At 42.6% G+C, this 18,306-nt stretch overlaps 1 protein-coding gene and 1 long non-coding RNA gene across 18 annotated transcripts in view; both read right to left on the reverse strand.

The window, feature by feature from the left end:
* Positions 1-4,359: 4,359 nt before the first annotated feature.
* LOC135319854 (uncharacterized) lies at positions 4,360-8,585 on the reverse strand. The gene is made up of 3 exons (XR_010378793.1): positions 8,226-8,585; positions 7,724-8,127; positions 4,360-7,307 (listed from the first exon to the last, which is right to left on the reverse strand). It is a non-coding gene; the product is annotated as an uncharacterized LOC135319854 (long non-coding RNA).
* Positions 8,586-9,044: 459 nt separating this feature from the next.
* INPP4A (inositol polyphosphate-4-phosphatase type I A) overlaps positions 9,045-18,306 on the reverse strand; it is a 118,323-nt gene continuing 109,061 nt past the window's right edge. For 9 of the 17 annotated variants that reach the window (XM_064481875.1, XM_064481869.1, XM_064481872.1 and 6 more), the window contains one exon: positions 9,045-10,046. In XM_064481875.1, the coding sequence (XP_064337945.1) occupies positions 9,848-10,046 (199 nt within the window). In that variant the 3' untranslated portion in view covers positions 9,045-9,847. The other 8 variants (XM_064481877.1, XM_064481881.1, XM_064481876.1 and 5 more) reach the window with 3 other exon arrangements.

The following is an 18,306-nucleotide window of genomic DNA, read 5'->3' on the forward strand; positions in this document are numbered from 1 at the left end:
TGTTTGATTTGCACTGGAAGGGAGGGAGGGAGAAAGAAAGTATAAATATTGTATCTTTTCCAAACATAAAGACAAAATCTTAAAAGCCATTGGGGAGCCTTGAAATACAGAGGGAAAACTGCGGGCTGTGTCTGCAGGGTGGCTTGGTCCTCATGGAGCACGTTGTCCGCGGACAGGTGCAGCGGGAGAGGTGTGCTGGACCCACTCTGGACAGTTCGGAAAAGCGGGTAAAGAGCTAACACTGGAATGGTTTCCCTTCTCATGGATGTGTTATTATTATATGCCCCATTTAAGTGGGATGAAATTTCTGCCAAAGTAAACATACAAACAAAAACACATGATTTGACTTTAAGCAAGAGTGTCTGCTGGGCCTGATTTTTATCATTCCTCCTCATTACTCAGTGCAATGAATTCATCTCAGAGTGGGAGCCACGCCTCCAAATTAATGGATTTCCTTGTGCCACATCTTAAGTTACAATGAAAAGTGATCTGTGTGAAGGACGCCATTGAAATGAAGTGGTTTTAAGACTTGAATTAACTTTATGGATAGTGATAACCCTTACAATCAAGGGGGAAGAGGCAGAGTGTTTTACGGTCAGTCAGGCTTCTGCTTCCAGGGGCTGACTACAGCCTAAAAATCTGACAAGTGTTTGTTCCACTCTGTGGCATTATGGCAAGGCAAAAAGAGGCCAGAATTATGCATTCACGAATGTTTCCACCTCTGATCATTGTGATTGAGCAAAAGAATGAATTATTTGCAACCCTTGATCCTAAGAGTCAGTCAGCACCTGTCAAGTCCAGAGAAGTCTGTTGAGGAAATCAGACTCCTAATTCAGACCTTTTGGGAAATTTCATAAGCATAGGTAGCAACCTAGAAAGGTACACAGGACTCTGAGTGCATGTATGTAAAAATGGAATTTTTTTTCTTTTTTTTGAGGAATCTGGAAGCCAGCATACTCCCAAGTTGAGGACATAAAGGTGAGTCTGGGGAAACTAAGGTAGCTAGAGAGAGGCTAGAGCTCAGTGGTAGGGTGCATGGCTAGCATGCAGGAGGTCCTGGGTTCTATTCCAGGCAGAGAGAGGCACCTGTTCTTTCTTCTCTCTCTCTTCCTTCTCTCCTGGAAGGAAGGGAGGAAGGACTCTGACACCTGCCCAGGCTGGTAAATAGGTTTTTTTGAGTAGCTCCTGTGTGACTTGATTTAAGGGCCAGCTCATTTTGTGGAGAAATCACAATAAAAGAAGGCATGTGTGAGACAGTTCTTGAAGGAGGAATAAGAAGATTGAGGGGTGGTTATCCAGATCAGAGGGAACATGGACACAGTCAGGGATGTAAATTCTGGGATGGTTAAATCCTGGGATGGGTATGGATTTAAATTCTGGAATGGGTTGAAGAGAGATGATCTTAGTGGCTGATGGGATGTGGAGGGGAAGGAAGGTGACCCCAGGGTGGAAGGTGAGGCCATTTATCAGTAGAGGAGAGCTGGGTCAGCTTGGAGGTGGGAAGGAGCATGCTTGGTATTGACATGCTGTGTTTGGGACACCCACAGGACACTCAGGCAGAATGCCTAGGATGTGGTTGGATATTTAGATTGATTTGGATGTAGAGTCTAGAATGGACCTGGAAATCTGGGAGTCATCAGCAAATATGAAGAGTTAAGTGTGATAGAAGTTATGGACAGCAAACCTGGGGAGCACGGTGTTAGTGGTGGGTGGGGTCAACAACCCTGTCAGAGTGAAGGGATGGTCAGAGACAGTGAGAGACCAGGAGAATGAGGCCACAGAAGCCAAGGGAGGGATGAGCTGCAGGGAAGAGGACACGATAAAGTGCTGTATTCTCCATCCGTCTAGCATAAGTAGAAACACAAGCACATTTCCTATCCTCTCCAACCTGTCCCAGCATTTTGGTCTGTTAAATGGTACAACAGACTGATAGCACCATGAAGATTTATGATTGCAGACCTGCCTGGACTGGTTGAAAAGGCTCCCTGGGAGGATCTGAGGATATTTTATTCCCACACTCTGTCAGAACTTGGGTAGTGACAGCTGTAATAAAAAAGAAAACAAAGTTGAACTATACTTCATGAAAAAAAATCAGAGTTGAAAAATAAATAAATTGCTCAAACTGTATATGTCCTTCGCCCTGAAGTGGGTCTCTTGTTCTTCTTTTATTACCCAGTCTGCCACTCTCTCTTGATTGTAGCATTTAGTCCATTGACATTTATGGCAGTTATTGACAGGTATGTATGTTTAAATGTATTGCCATTTTAAACCTTGTCTAGATTGAAAGCGAGGGGATGGGAAAAGATAACTTCATGCAAATGGAAATGACAAGAAAGCAGAGGTAGCAATATTCATATCATTCAAAATAGACTTTAAAACAAAGGCCAGAAAGCTAAAGAAGGGAATGACATGGTAGAAGGATCAGCATAAGAGGAGGAGCCCTTGCTCATCAACATACATGCACCCAGTATAGGGGCATCTAGATCCATAAAACAGGTACTGACAGGCATAAAGGAAGAAACTGATGAGAATACAGTAAGAGTAGACTTTAACATGCCACTAACATCAATAGGAAGATTTTCCAGATTAAAAAATCAGCACGACAACAGAGATCCTAAATGACACAATAGAACAGCTAAAATTCAATTGCTATTTTTCAGCACATTACACCCCAGACCCCCCAGAATATACATTCTCCTCAGGTGCATATAGATCATTCTCAAGGACAGACACAAAACAAGCCTCAACAAATTTAAGATGATAGACATTATTTCAAACATCTTTTCTGACCACAGCGGCATGAAACTAGAAGTCAACCAAGAAAGAGAAAAGAGAAAAAAACTACTGCATAGACTGAACATCATGCCACTAAATAGCTGATGGATCAACGATGACATCAAAGAGGAAATGAAAAAATGCCTTGACACAAATGACAGTGAAAATACAACCACACAAAACCCATGGTATGCAGCAAAGGCAGTCCTAGGAGGAAAGTTCAGAGCAATACAGGGCTTCCTCAAAAAACAAACATCCCAAACAACCTAACCTACCACCTAAAAGAATTACAAAAAGAAGAGTAAACAAAACCTAAGGTCAGCATAAGGAAAGAAAGAAGAGATTAGAGAGGAAATAAATAGAGATTTAAATAATAGTGGAAAGTCAAAACTAAGAGTGGTTTTTTAAAAGAGTAAACAAAATCAACCTCTGGCCAGGCTCATTAAGAAGAGAAAGAGGGAGAGAGGACCCAAAGACACAAAATAAATGAAAGTGGAGAAATAACAACTGATACCACAGATATTTTTTTAAAAAGCCAAAAGAGAATACTGTGAACAGTTACATGCCAACAGATTGGACAGCCTGGAAGAAATGGGCAAGTTTCTAGAAACATGCAGTTAATCAAAACTGAATCAAGAAGAAACATAATCTGAACAGATCAATCACAAGTGAAATAAAATCTATAGCTAAGAAACAAAACAAAACAGAACAAAAAACTCCCTGCAAACAAAAGTCCAGGACTGGATGGTTTCACTGGGGGAGTTCTACCAACAAACAAAGAATGACTTACACTGATCTTTCTCACTCTTCCAAAAAAACTGAAGAGGAGAGAACACTCCCAAAGACACTTTCTGAAGGCACCATCTCCCTGATAGCAGAACCAGACACCACCAAAAAAGAAAATTACAAGCCAACATCTCTGATACAGATGCAAAAATTCTCAACAAAATACTAGTAAACCGACTCCAACAACACATAAAAAAGATCATACACCACGATCAAATTTGATTTATCCCAGGGTCACAAGGATGGTTCAACATACAAAAATCAATCAACATCATATACCACATCAACAAAAAAGACAAAAACCACACAATCATCTCAATAGATGCAGAAAAAGCATTTGATAAAATGCAACATCAATTCATGATGAAAGCTCTTACCGAAGTGGGAGTAGAGGGAACATAACATAATATGAAAAACCCACAGCCAACCTAACAGAAGCTGAAACCCTTCCTGCTAAAATCTGGAAGAACACAAGGATGCTCACACTCACCATTTCTATTCAAAGTATTGGAAGTCCTAGCCACAGCAGTCAGAAAAGAAAGAAAAACAAAAGGGATCCAAATTGGAAGGAAAGAGGTAAAACTGTCATTATATGCAGGTGATATGCTATTATATATAGAAAACTCTGAAGATGCCACACAAAAACTACTAGAAGATAAATTCAGCAAGGTGGCAGGATATAAGATTAATTTACAGAAATCTGTTGCATTTTTTTACACTAGCAATGAAATATCAGAAAAAGTTAAAAAAAAAAAAAAAAAAACCTTTAAAAATAACATCAAAAGAAAAATACCCAGGAATAAAACTAACCAAGGAGGTGAACTATGAGGTATCACCTCACACCAGACAGAATGGCCATCATTCAAAAGTCCACAAATGATAAGTGCTGGAGAGGGTGTAGAGAGAAGGGAACCCTCCTACACTACTGGTGGGATTGTATTTTGGTGCAGCCACTATGGAAAATACTGTGGAGATTCTTCAAAAAAATAAAAACAGACTTACCATATGATCCAGCAATCCCACTCCTGGGCATATATCTGGAGGGAACTCTTTAGATAAATGCACCCCAATGTTCACAGCAGCACTATATACAATAGCTGAGACATGGAAACAATCTAAATGTCCATCAACAGGTAAATGGATAAAGAGGTTGTGGCATATTTATACAATGGAATACTACTCAGCCATAAAAAATAAAATAATGCCATTTGCAGCAACAGGGATGGACCTGGACATTGTCATTCTAAGTGAAGTAAGCCAGAAAAAGAAAATATACCATATGGTATCACTCATGTGGAATCTTAAAAAAAAAAAGACACTAGTGAACTCATCTACAAAACAGAAACAGACTTACAGATATAGTAAACAATCTTATGGTTACCAGGGGAAAGTGTGTGGGAAAGGATAAATTTGGGAGTTTGAGATTTGCAAATGTTAGCCACTATACATAAAAATAGGTTAAAGAAAAACAAATTTCTTCTATAAAGCACAGGGAACTATATTCAATATCTTGTAATAACCTTAATGAAACAATATGAAAATGAATATATGTATGTATATGCATGACTGGGACATTGTGCTATACACCAGAAACTGATGCATTGTAACTAATTCAATTTAAAAAAATAGATTAAAAAAGAAAAACTAACCAAGGAGGTCAAAGACACAGGATGAGAACTGTATTACATTGATAAAGGAAATTAATGATGATTTAAAGAAATGGAAAGAGATCCCACACTCTTAGGTTGGAAGAATTAATATTGTTAAAATGGCCATATTACCCAAAGCAATCTAAAGATTTAATTCACTCCCTATCAAATTACCCATGATATTTTTCACAGAGCTGGAACAAACAATCCTAAAATGTATGTAGTATCACAGAAGACTCAATTTTCAAAGCAATACTGAGGAACAAGAACAAAAAGCTAGAAGCGTAACCTTTCCAGACTTTATACTTCAAAGCTACAGTGATCAAACAACATGGTATTGGCATAAACAAAGACATATGGATCAATGGAACAGAACAGAGAGCCCAGAAGTGAGCCAGCACACCTATAGTCAATCTTCAACAAAAGAGGCAAGAATATACAGTGGAGGAAAGACAGTCTGTTCAGCAAGTGGTGTTAGGAAAGCTGGACAGCTGCATGTAAATCAGTGAAGCTGGAACACTCCCTCACACCATACACAAAAATAAACTCCAAATGGCCTAAAGACTTAAAAGGCAGGACACCATAAATCGTCTAGAAGAGAACGTAGGCAAAACATTCTCTGACATAAACCGTAGCAATATTTTCCTAGGTCAGCCTCCAAAGCAATAGAAACAAGGGGCAAAAAAACAACAGATGGGACCTAATCAAACTTACAAGCTTTTGTACAGCAAAGGATACTAAAAACGAAAAGACAACCTACAGACTGGGAGAAAATACTTGCAAACCCTGTGACTGACAAGGGCTTAATTTCCAGAATATACAGCTCATACAACTCAGTAACAAAAAAAACCAATCAAAAATGGGCAGAAGATCTACATTGACATTTCTCCAAAGAAGACATTCAGATGGCCAACAGGCACATGAAAAGATGCTCAGTATCACTAATTACCAGAGAATGTAAGCCAAAAGTACCATATGGTATCACTTCATACCCGTCTGAATGGCCATCATTAAAAAGTCCACGAATGATAAATGCTAGTGTGGAGAACAGGAAACCCTCCTACACTGTTGGTAGAAATGAAAACTGGTGCAGCCACTGTAGGAAACAATATAGAGATTCCTTAAACTAAAAATAGACTTACCTTAAGATCCAGCAATCCCACTCCTGGACATATATCCAGAGAAAACCCTAATTAAAAGACACATGCACCCCAACGTTCACAGCAGCACTATTTACAATAGCCAAGACATGGAGACAGCCTGAATGCCGTGGAGAGATGATTGGATAAAGATGTGGTATATATACAGTGGAATAGTACTCAGCAATAAAAAAGAATAAAATGCCATTTGCAGCAACAAGGATGGACCTAGACATTATCATACTAAGTGAAGTAAGTCAGAGAAAGACATACGATGTCACTTATATGTGGAATCTAAAATGATACAAATGAACTTATTCACAAAACAGAGACACTCAGACATAGAAAACAAACTTATGGTTACCAAAGGGAAAAGGGCAGAGGGGAGAGAGAAATTAAGAGTTTTAGGATTAGCAGATACAAACTACCATATATAAAATAGAAAAACAAGGTCCTAATGTACAGCACAGGGAACTATGTATCTTACAATAATCTGTAATGAAAAAATATGAATAGTAATATATAACTGAATCACTGCTGTACACCAGAAACTAACACAGCATTGCACAATAAAGTAAATGTCAATAAAAAAATTCTCAAACTGAAAAAAAAAAAAAAAGGAGGCAAAGTTACTACCCATTTGCCCAGTCTCAGCATAGACTGGGGAAGGGCGTTCTCCCCTGGGCGGCCCAGGCCAGCAGTCACTCGGGGCTGGAGGGGTCTCCCCGGGGCCGCAGCGGGGAGGGCGCCGGTGCAGGCAGACTCACAGGGCCCACTGCGGTTCAGAGCGTGGCGAGGCCCCCACCCACACTCTCCTCCTCAAAGTCTCCCTTGGCTTCCACACACGTTGTAGGCTGCCCCTTGGGCTGGTATCTGCTATGCTCATGTCTCCGGCCGTGGTCAGCGTCAGCAAGCATTGGACAGTCAATTCTGGCAGCGCTCTTCTGCTTCCAGAACCCTGGTGGGAGCATGGGGCATGTGAGAGAGGAGTTTCCATCTCTCCAGTTCACTTCCCTCCCTTTGCCAGTGCCTGGGCTGCTTGGTGCCCACGGGAATGAAAGAAAGCTCTTTTGGATTGACATATACTTCTCAGGGATTTCATTGTTTTATCTATTTCCTTACTGTTCTCAAATACTGGATTTTATCCACTGTAGATTCAGTTACCTTCTACTTTTGGAAAGGGCCTTTCAGAGGAAGGTACATTTTAAAGTATAAAAATACTCATCGATGCCTTATAGGCAGCCTGTCCCGCCTCTGGGCAGCCATCGGAGCAGCGGGGGTGAGGTCGGGCAGCCTGCTGTGCCCTCCCAGGGGGCCGTGTGCTTCTACACTGGGGTTTCCTGGATGCAGAGCAGTACCTAGACTACAACTTACCAAAAAATCGACTCTGAGGGCTTGTTAGGGAAGGTATTTTGGGGGAAAAAAAAGTTTGTCCATCTCCAAATGGAGAGTTCCACCAGGGCTTGCTGGAAGGTGCCAGTCCTGGAAGGGCCCATCCCTGGTGCACAACAGGATGTCCAGATGTGAGGTCTGGCCCTTCTACGGGTCCAGGCTCCCGGCAGTTCCTGGGCCAGAACAGATGGCCGTGTTGGCAGCTCTGCCACATGACTGAGGCTTGTCCTACACCCAGTGTGTGCCCATTCAGGAAGGTCAGCCTCACGACTGCAACACGAGGAGCACACAAGGCTGATGAGGATCTTGCAAAAAAACTTCAAACGTGGTTCCAACTTGCTGGTTGATATTGTCAGTAAGGAACAAGGGAGACCTGTCAGAACCACCTGCAAGGAAGTAACAAAAGCAATGGCCCTTCAACAGCTAATCATTTTTGTCCTCAGCAAAATCAGAAACAAGGAAACTCCAACCACCAGTTCCTTACCTTCCTCTGATCAAAACCTCCTGAGAAGAGTGAAGAGACAGGAAGATATGTGTGGTGACAGTGTCTGCAGGTCCTGAAACGTCTCCACTTGCTTATCTTTAAAGCAGCAATAACTATATACAACAGCCAAGACACAGAAGCAACCTAAATACCTATAGACAGATGACTGGGTAAAGAAGCTGTGGTGTATTTATATAGTGGACTACTACTCAGCCATAAAAAAGAATGAAATCATGCCATTTGCAGCAACGTGGATGGACCCAGAGATCATCCTTCTAAGTGAAGTAAGCCAGAAAGGGAAAGAAAAATACCATATATCACTCATAAGTGGAATTAAAAAAAGAAAAGAAAAACACTATGAACTCATCTACAAAAGAGAAACAGACTTGCAGACATAGTAAACAATCATGGTTACCAGGGAAAGGGAGTGGGAAAAGGACAAATTTGGGAGTTTGAGATTTACAAATGTTAGCCACTATATATAAAAATAATTTTTTAAAAAGTTTCTGATGTATACACAGGGAACTGTTAAGTATCTTACAATAATCTTTAATGAAAAAATTAAAAATGAATATATGTATGTGTGTGTGTGTATATATATATATATATATATATATATACACACACACACATGACTGGGACATTTTTCTGTACACCAGAAATTGACATTTTGTATGTAACTGACACTACTTCAACTTAAAAAATTTTTTTAAATTTAAATAAATAAATAAAGCAACGTTAGAGGAGGAAGTCCTGCCGACCACAGCAAACTCTAACACTTGGCTTATGCCAAAAATAATTCCAGATGAATGGGTCTAAATGTAAAACTGAAATCATAAAGGTACTAGAAATAAGACTAGGTTAATGTTTTAAAAATAACCTCAGAGTATGAGAACAAAGGTAGAAACCAGGAATGGTATCAATAAACCAAGAGTGTACAAGTTGCCAGGTGCAGTGCTGATTGTTCCAGTGCCATCCCTTAGCGAGGGCACAGCATGACACCCTCTCGTGGACAAGGATGGGGGGCTATCTGTGTCACCTCCAGTGGGGAGGCCAGGACTCGACTGCAGAACAAACATCAAAAAGAGAAAGACAGGCATATTTCACTACATAAGATTTTATAACTTCTGTAGACCCCTACTTATAAACAAAACCAAAAGACAACTGACAAATACATCTTAAGAAACTGCAAACTACAATAGAGGGGTTAATATATATTAGAAATACTTAATGCATATGAAAAAGACCAATACTCAAAATCACAAAAGTAGAAACAGGAATACAAGTATAAAAGATGTTCAGTTTGTGTAATCAAAGGAATGACAGTGCAATACGGTGTCCTCTTCAGCTCCAACGAGAACTAAGGGGAGGCAGGTGCTCTGGTGGTAGCGTGTATTCTGCTACCAGTAACCTGGTAACATTAAAAGTTCAAAATTTTCAGGACATTTAAATTATCCTTTGTACATTTCTGCTGCCAGGAATTTATCCAGTGGAGATCCCAGGGCACACGCACCAAGCATAAGATGCAGAGTCACGAACAATCAGACCATGAATGGAGCGCAGCCCACAGAGAAGACCTGCCCACACTCACGGCGGTGGCCGGGCAGGACCCACAGTAACACTCAGGAACGCTGAACTCCAGTCACCTTGCCGCTGCCGCACAGAGGATGGACCGCTGTGTCCGCACGTAGCACATGCAGGCTGAGAGGGCAAGCAACTTGCTCCGTCACCAGCCAGTGAGAGGCACACAGGTTTGGGGACTGGGGTCTGGGTCCATCTGAAGCTGAAGTCCACGCTCTTAATCCCACACTCCACTGCCCTCTGCTTCCAATTAACGGAAAACAAGGTTAGAAAACAGAAATCTCTCATGTTTACAAATACCAAGTGTTCGATGCAGTGCCCCTCAGTGACAGTCCAGCCAGATGCCAGCCGCAGACCCAGTGCTCATGTAACAGAATGAAGCAGGCAGACCAGGTTTACCGTTCTTGTCAGTTGTTTATTGTCTGTCATTCTAAAGACGAGCACATTTACAGCATACATGGCTTCGAATGAGCTAAGAATATATAAAACAGTAACTATACGTTTATATATATATTAATACTGCCCAAAAACAAATAAATAAAAGTACCTTAATGCACTAAGCTTGGCAAATACAATTGTGTAGGGACGAAACTATTATACAACATTTGTACATTTTTAAAGGAAACCAAAGGCAACTGTGCTGCAGGTGCTTTGACAGAATCCACATCACATCGGCGTTTTCAGTGTCTCAGCGCTTCTTTTAGAGGGGCCCTTAGAAGGAATGCTGGATGGAATCTCCATTTTATGGGAACCTGTAAAACTGCCTGCCTTCTCCAACTGAAAACTCAAGCTCCCATGTGACCTGAGGAGCTGCGGCCACCACGACGGGGGGCCGTGGGCCCCGCTCAGCAAGTTTGGAAGGTCCACCGTGCCGCCGGGAGGCTGACAATCACACAGGAGCCCAGGAGTGGCGTGCACGTTAATACTGAAACCTGAATATTTCCTACATGGTTAGCCGAGTCTTAGACTTGTATGGTGATTCATAGTATGAAGCCAAAATTAGGGAAATAATTCACATAAAGGTGCCACATGCAAAACTGCTAACAAATGACTCAACATTTGCTATATTCCCTTTTGATAAATGCAGGTATTTAATGCTCTTCAGACAAAAAAAAAAATTCTGAAAGCTGTATGAGTAACATTTAATTCAAAATACAAGGGATTTTTTAAAAAGGTAGTGATGCTAAAATGAGAAATGATGGAAATATATAGATAACAGAAAATTACAAAATAAATGAAATGGTGGCAAGGTGAAGACCGTATTGGAAACTGTCTTTGAACAGGGACTGACACACAGGAGACTCCGACACCAGCTGCCGCCACCTGTGCAGTGGGTTCGGCGGACAGGTTTCCCTGCCTCTGCCCTCCAGTGAGCCCAGCTGCACGAGGGCCAGGGAGCACGAACCACGCCCCACGCCCCTCTGACTCGCCCTCCACACCAGGTCACACCAGACCGTGGGGGTCTCCCCACCTGGCGGGCATCAGGAGACAGCAGGCTCCGTCTGTGCCTGGCTTCTGAGCAGGAAGGGGTCTGGAAGGTCATCTGGGTCCACCCTTACCTGACGCCCACCCTGTGTCCCTGCCAACGGCCGGTCCTGCTGTACTTCAGCTCCCCAGGCCCAAGTTTGTTACATGTTTCCAAGTGGCATTTCTCAAGGAGCCCGAAGAATAACATTGAGAATTTTAGACAAAGGAACTTCCTCAGGGTTCACAAGTCATTAGGATCAGCATGACGAACATATGCCACAGGTATTTCTTTTACAGCCTTTAAATAACAGGTAAACATAGTAACGGTAAAAACAGAACTGTTAAAACATACAAACTAAGAAAAAAACTCTGCTATGCGCAGATAAGACTCATCATCATCTTATAATAGATGACCAGACATAATTTTCTATGAAATTCCTAAGTTTTATGGCCCACTAATCCCTTTCAAAATCTCATTTTAGGAGCTATTTCAGCTTTCTCAGTAGCAGTCTTATATACAGAATGAACGGAGGATAATAACGGTTACTGCAGACCTGAAAGACTTTCATCAGACATTCAAACATGATTGTATTGTCTTTTAAAAGATGAAAAAATGGGAAACCCACCAAAGGACACCTATTCTGCAAATATTTAGGTTTCCACTATATGCACGCTCCCCCCTTGTTGACTGACGTGTCGTACAGACCCTGCGGGAGGTCCTGACCGGGAGAGGGGGAGATGTGCCCTGGGACCATGGGACCAGGCATGGGCGTGAGAACAGGAGACAGTGGGCCTCGAGTCCTCAAGCAGACACCCTGTTTTTCAGGACAGAACTGGCCCCGCAGTGTGGGCAGCTGTGCGGGTGTGATCTAATAGTCTTATCTCTGATTTGTCAGCCTTTAGGTCAGCTCCTGGTTCCACCTGCGGAGCTGCAGACAGGCCACTGCATCAGAAGACAGTGAGCTGCTTTCCCCAAAACTCTCTTAAGATTTAACATTTAGTGGTCAGCCCAGGATTTAATCAATGAAACTTATTACTGGTTTACATTGAGATTTTTAAAAAGTAGACTGTAAATCAATGCTCAATTTTGAGTTACTCAGTAAAAAAAAAAAAAACACAGTTAGGTAAGCAGCTGCCTAGGTGGGCATTTTAAAAAGTTTTTCTAGCATTTCAGACGTTCTTAGCTTGATCGCTATCAGTAACCACTGACAACCGTGTGTTATGGCCGAGGCTGTCTGAACGGGCAGTCGTCACCATCCGCACTGCTGGGCCCAACATCACCTGCTATGGATCCAATGCAAAAAACATGCTCCATAGACTCTTTAGTGAGATATTTTTTAAAAAACACAAAATAAAAACCAATCCTTCAGGTCTTCTTGAAGAATTCATATACGACACTAGAGGGTACCCACATGTATTACGTAACAGCTAATTAGAGGAAACCGTGTGTTCATGTTTCAACTTTTCCGTAAGTCCCTTCAGGAGGCCTGTAATGCTTGGGAAAAGCCTTCAGCTGCAGGGAATTAAATGCATATTTGCGACTTCCAACATTCTTCATTGTATTTTCTCTTCGACAACCCTCACTGGGGAAAAAACAAGCACAAGAAATGACAGCAGTAAAAAAGGAAAAAAGAAAAGACTTAAACTCAGATGAAATGAACTATTTTCATAGCATTAAAAAAAAAAAAGCTGATTAGTTTAAATGGGTGCCAGACTCATTTACAACAATACACACGCAAGATGGCAGTTTCTGAACAAGGCAGCTGAGAAGCACAGAGATGGACACATGCTGTGAGTGACTGCGAGGGTCCGCTTTGAAAGCAGCGCTGTGTTCAAGCGGAGGACAGCTTTTCTGTTTTGAAGTTAATGATTTCAAGTACTTTGCATCTGGTTATCTGAGAGGTCTATCATAACTATAGTTCAAAAGTTCTGTCACACAGCAAATTAAATGGAAAAGTGCTGCTCTTAACCCAAAGCCTTTAAAGAGCTGCATTTTTCTATATTAGCAACAGCTGCTGACCATCGCAAGTTCAAAATGCTGATTTTCCTTGCAGAATTGAACATGCTGCAAAACCATCTGGCTCCAAAGGCTGCTCTAACATGCTGTCTCCACCTAGGACGCAGCTGTCCTGGGGGCACAGCAGCCCCATGGGCCTGGGCGATGGCTGCATGGCCGTGAGCACCAGGGCGTCAAGGAGTGACCCCACTGAGGCTGCCTTCTCCAGGTAGGCTGCCCTCGCTGCAGTCACCTCAGAAGAGTGCCACTGAGCCGGTGAGAGCCCACGGGTGCCCTTCCCTGGAGAGCATGCTACCAGCATCTTCCCCTGCTGCACTGATCAAGGGTTGTCATGGCAACCCAGCGGGCAAAGCAAATGCTGAACAGGAGGATGAGCCGTCAAGCAGGCCTCACAGTCCCAGGTGGGAGCATCAGGGGAGCTCTCTGGGACATGTTCTGGTAGACATCAAGGTAATAGACAAAAGCGAGTCTAAATAGAAATGACTTCCTATAGCACAGTATCTTTATAGTTTTATATTATTCTAAGACAATCTAGCAATTAATTCAACTAGTTATTAAATTTAGTACAAAATCCCCTTCATGAGATGTAAAATTTGCAGTTACCAAGAAACAGGGTTTAAAAAAATATTTCAAGTTGTATGAAGACCATTGTGTCATGCATTTTAAAAAAATATCAGTGGCAATTGCTCAAGCCTTTTAAAGTGAAAGTGACAACTTCATTATCAAGAATATGTAAAATACTTTGGTAAGACAGTAATTTTATTCAAAAGATAAACTCAGGTATTTTAGAAAAGTAGCCACCTGCTTGTTAATAAGTAAGTTAGTAACTCAAATATGCTTTCTTGTCGCCAGAGCTGCAAAGCCCTCAGCTGGATGGGTGTCATCTGAGCTGATCGCCTAGGCCGTGTGAGCAGGGAGCCCCTAGAGTAAGTGAAGATCACGTTCGTCTAACATCCAATGATCAGATAAAAATATCACTCCATTTAAAACAGAAGCTATATTGGTTCTTCTTTAATCTTTATAAGTTCTTACATTATCAGACTATTTCAGATATGGCTTCTCCATTGACATAGAAATACACACACTTCTCAAAAACCACTAGTAACTAGTAAAAGTCAAACTGCTTTGAGGAACAAAGAAAAATAATTTGTGAACTTCGACATTCTCTTTTATTTACACGTTAGAGGCTAATTACTGGTTTAGCTGGCTGAATATACTATATGTGAAATTATAATCAAGATTACACTTTTATTTCAAGTAAATTTTAAAATTAAATTGTGTTTACTTTCCCTCAAATGTTTGAATTTGGTTTGAAGTTACAAAATCTGACTAATGAGGCTGATTGCACATACATTGGCACCCAGTGTTTAGCCAAGCTCAGCTTGGTCTTGGGAGGAGGTGTGGGGAGGGGAGGCCATGCTGTGGGAACTGGCATTCCCTGCTGCAGAGCCCTGCCTCCACCCTCAGGTAGGACATTTTCATACATCACGTTGGCTGTGTAATTTTTAGGAGTCAGGAATACATGGAGAAGGTCTTGGATAGATTTTAGAAAGAGGGATTTAATTATTTCAAAGCTATAAGATTTTTTCATTATATTGATAAATTATTTCAAGGACATCTACTTTTTAAATTAAAAATTAGAACTGAAACCCCAAGTGGCAGCTAATTTTAGCGCCACCCCTGTTTTCCCTTTCCAGTGGGGACCGTCCACTTTAGAATGCATCTGGGCATGTCAGCGTCTAGTGATCCTGAAAATCTCCAGTCAGCTGCTGCTGCCAGTGTGCAAGCGCCAGCATTAGCTTAGGAGCAACCCGAAAACCACCACCAAATATCAATGACTCCCCTTTCCTAATCATCTCCCTGTCTTTGTTTTATCCTGCCTGTTTCTACTAAAGCAGAAAAGACTTCAAATATATCTTTAGCCTGATTTCATAAGGCCTCAGTGACATTAAACTCAGCTCAAGGGTGAGCATCCTGAATTTCTTTTCTCAGATATTCTAAAGAACCACCACCACCCACAGCCTCGGCTGATCTCAGTGTCCTTTCTCAATCGAGCCTCGTGACTACAGAGTTAGAATGTACTGCCTTTTGAATGGCCCCTGAAAAGAGACACCCAAACCCTTACCCTCTCTCCTTCCATCCATTTCTCTCTCATCTTAGCAGCCAGACCTACAAGGGGCAGGAAGGCCTGGCTGGCACCATGACAGGTCGTGGTGTCCACAAGGCCCCCCTGGGGGGCTTGTCTAGCTGGCCATGGCCCCCCTTTACTGGGAGGGGGATCCTGGGCAGAGGAGGGAGTGCTGTGTGTGTGTGGCCATCCGCACACAGTCTCTGCCGGCCTGGAGGTGGGCACAGTGTGTGTCAGCCCACGGGCAGCAGGAGTGCGTTGCCCAGAGCAGGGCTGGGGCGGTGGGCTGTGAACCGTGGACTCTACCTGCCCACTCTCCAATAAAGCAACAAGATGGTTGCAGAGAGTTGACAGGCGCACCTCAATGTGAAGGAGGACACCTCTCGAAGATCACAGGCCTGACAGAAACTTGCCTGTGACCAGTGTCACTTTGCTACAACTTAACTCCACCCATCATTTGGCAGTTGGTGAGAGACGCCCTCCCGAAGGATGTCAGCAGCTGTGCCACAGAGCAGCCACTTCATTTATTCTAGAAAAGACAGGGTGACCACACTGCACTTGTGAGGAGAGTGGCCTCACCTGCAGGTGCGACACCTGCAGGGCCCAGGAGGTCTGGGATGCGGGGGTGTGAGGAGGACGGCCTCCCGTCTTAGAACTGGAGGTCTGCGTCTGGCGTCTGTCATCCCCTGCTAACCGCTTCTACAATTCCCAGAACCCGGACTCAGATCTGAGACCAAAGCAGAGAAACCCCAGAACAGGTTCTGGAAGTCTGCGGAAGGGAATGGAAAGGCCAGACTTCGTGCTGGACTGAGTCTGTGTGTCTGCCTGGGTGTGAAGTTTCTGAAAAAGCCAGCTTCTCTAAATTCACTGCAGTGTTTCTAAGCTGGTGAAAAGAAACACATTTCCATAAATGCAGTGTATGGGGCGCCGGCGGGAGGCCAAGACAGAAGCACAACGTAATTCGAGCTAGAAAACAGGCCACCGCCCATTGCTCGTAGAAGATCTGGGGGCTTCCCCGCAGTCTGTGCAGCGACCTTCTTAGATGTGTCATCTCCCTTCTGCACGCGACTGTTAAGATCACAGTTGTCCCGTTTTATGGACAGTGCCGTGTTAAAATTAAGAGTGATAATGGCAGAAACTACAGCAACCGCTTCTCTCTCGGCTCCGCCTGGCACAACCACTCAAAAGGCAGGCCTCATGTTTTGGTAATTTTTTTCTCGTTACTAACCATATTTGATTTGTGAGAGAGAAAAGCTATCTGGACTTGAATCTGGAATTAAAGATGCAGGTTTTTAAAATGAAAAATGCTATTTCAAGAAAAATAAATGTATATAATGTTAACAGCCTTTTGTTACTATACGCATTAATTCCTGGATCAGTTTAATGATCCTTGAAGATATAAAAGAGTAATTCTAAAGTCACATGCGATATGTTGTTTTTATGTGCCTAACTTGGTACAATGAGCCACTGTAGTCACAGCTTTGTGTCATCCCAACTCGGAAGTAATAACATAAGCAAGGAAATGTTATGATTCTGCAAACTGTTTGCTACTGTAATTTCAGGGACTACGCTTTGAAATGAAAGCAGAAAGTACATGTCCTAGTCAATAGGTGTATCCAGAAGAGCTGGTTAGAAAGCATCTGTCCTACTCATTTCTCTTCAAAAGGAAAGGAAAGGGTAGCCGTACATTTAAATAGTGTCAAATATACAAATTCTTTTCAGACAGAATTCCTTTCTCTAGGAAACAGGGCACATGAGATATACAGATAATAAATAGTTTTACATCAGAAAGAAAAGATTTGGTACAGGTAATTCCAGGCCAGCTAAACATAGCAGTAACAGGGCTCTGTACTGTAAGAACATGTCACAAGCGCTGAAAACTCTACAGAATTTAAATGAACACACCCTCTTGATAAAGTGATTTGGCAGGTATTTACATTTCAGAACAACAAAATGTCAAACTGTAAGGCATGGAATATTTCTTGGCAGACCATGCTTGGACACATTCCTTCTGTCCAGTTAGGTACACGGTGGCTGGATGTGTTCTGGCACTTTTGTTTTTCTTGTGAATTATTTTTCATAATGATACTCATTTACAACGCAATTTGGCCACGAGGTATGCTATACTCAGGCAGAGCCACACAATCAGTAAATTGGGGCTCAGAGCGAGTAAAGGGATGGAACAGAGGAGGCTGGGGTCTAGTCTTAAGTCTCGGATGGGCACCAGGCCGCTCAAGTTCTTCTGGGTGACTACCTCCCGTGTTCCAATGCTGTGAAAAGGAAGAAGGTTGGGAGAAAGGAAAAGAAAAAGGGGGAAAAATAAAGGAAAAAAAAAAAAAGACACGTGCAATGGATTTTATCAAAAGTATGGGAAAAAAGTAGGAGAACCAAAAGATAATAAAAAAAAAATGGAATGAGGCCACAACAGAAAAAAAAGATGACATGCAGAAAAGGGTGTGAACAGAATACCAAAACAAAACGAGCACAGTTACAAGAAAAAAGGAGAGAAAGAGAAGTGAAAATAAGAAAAAATACTGTAGTCTACTGAAAACAAACACATGGAGGCTGACTAAATGGTTTTCCGTGTTCACTGTCTGGCTGGCCCGGCGCCCCGCATGCCGCCCCGCCATGCTCACATGCGGCCAGACGCAGACTCCAGAAAGCAGGCTGGACATGAAGAACCATTGGGGGTTTGACCTTCTCACAAATGCCTGAGCCGGGCGCGCTGCAGCGTACTTCGCCAGAGCTGCCTCCCAAGTAAGGGCTCGAATGATGCCCGTTTAGCTCTAGGACCGCCCCAAGGCGGAGCCTCCCGCAGACCCACCTGGGCTTCAGGCTGAGCAGTGCCAGCTGGGAGCTGCAGGTCAGTCACTGCATGATGGGATAGA

The sequence above is a fragment of the Camelus dromedarius genome, chromosome 33 (genome assembly GCF_036321535.1).
Source record: "Camelus dromedarius isolate mCamDro1 chromosome 33, mCamDro1.pat, whole genome shotgun sequence".
Lineage (NCBI taxonomy): Eukaryota > Metazoa > Chordata > Mammalia > Artiodactyla > Camelidae > Camelus > Camelus dromedarius.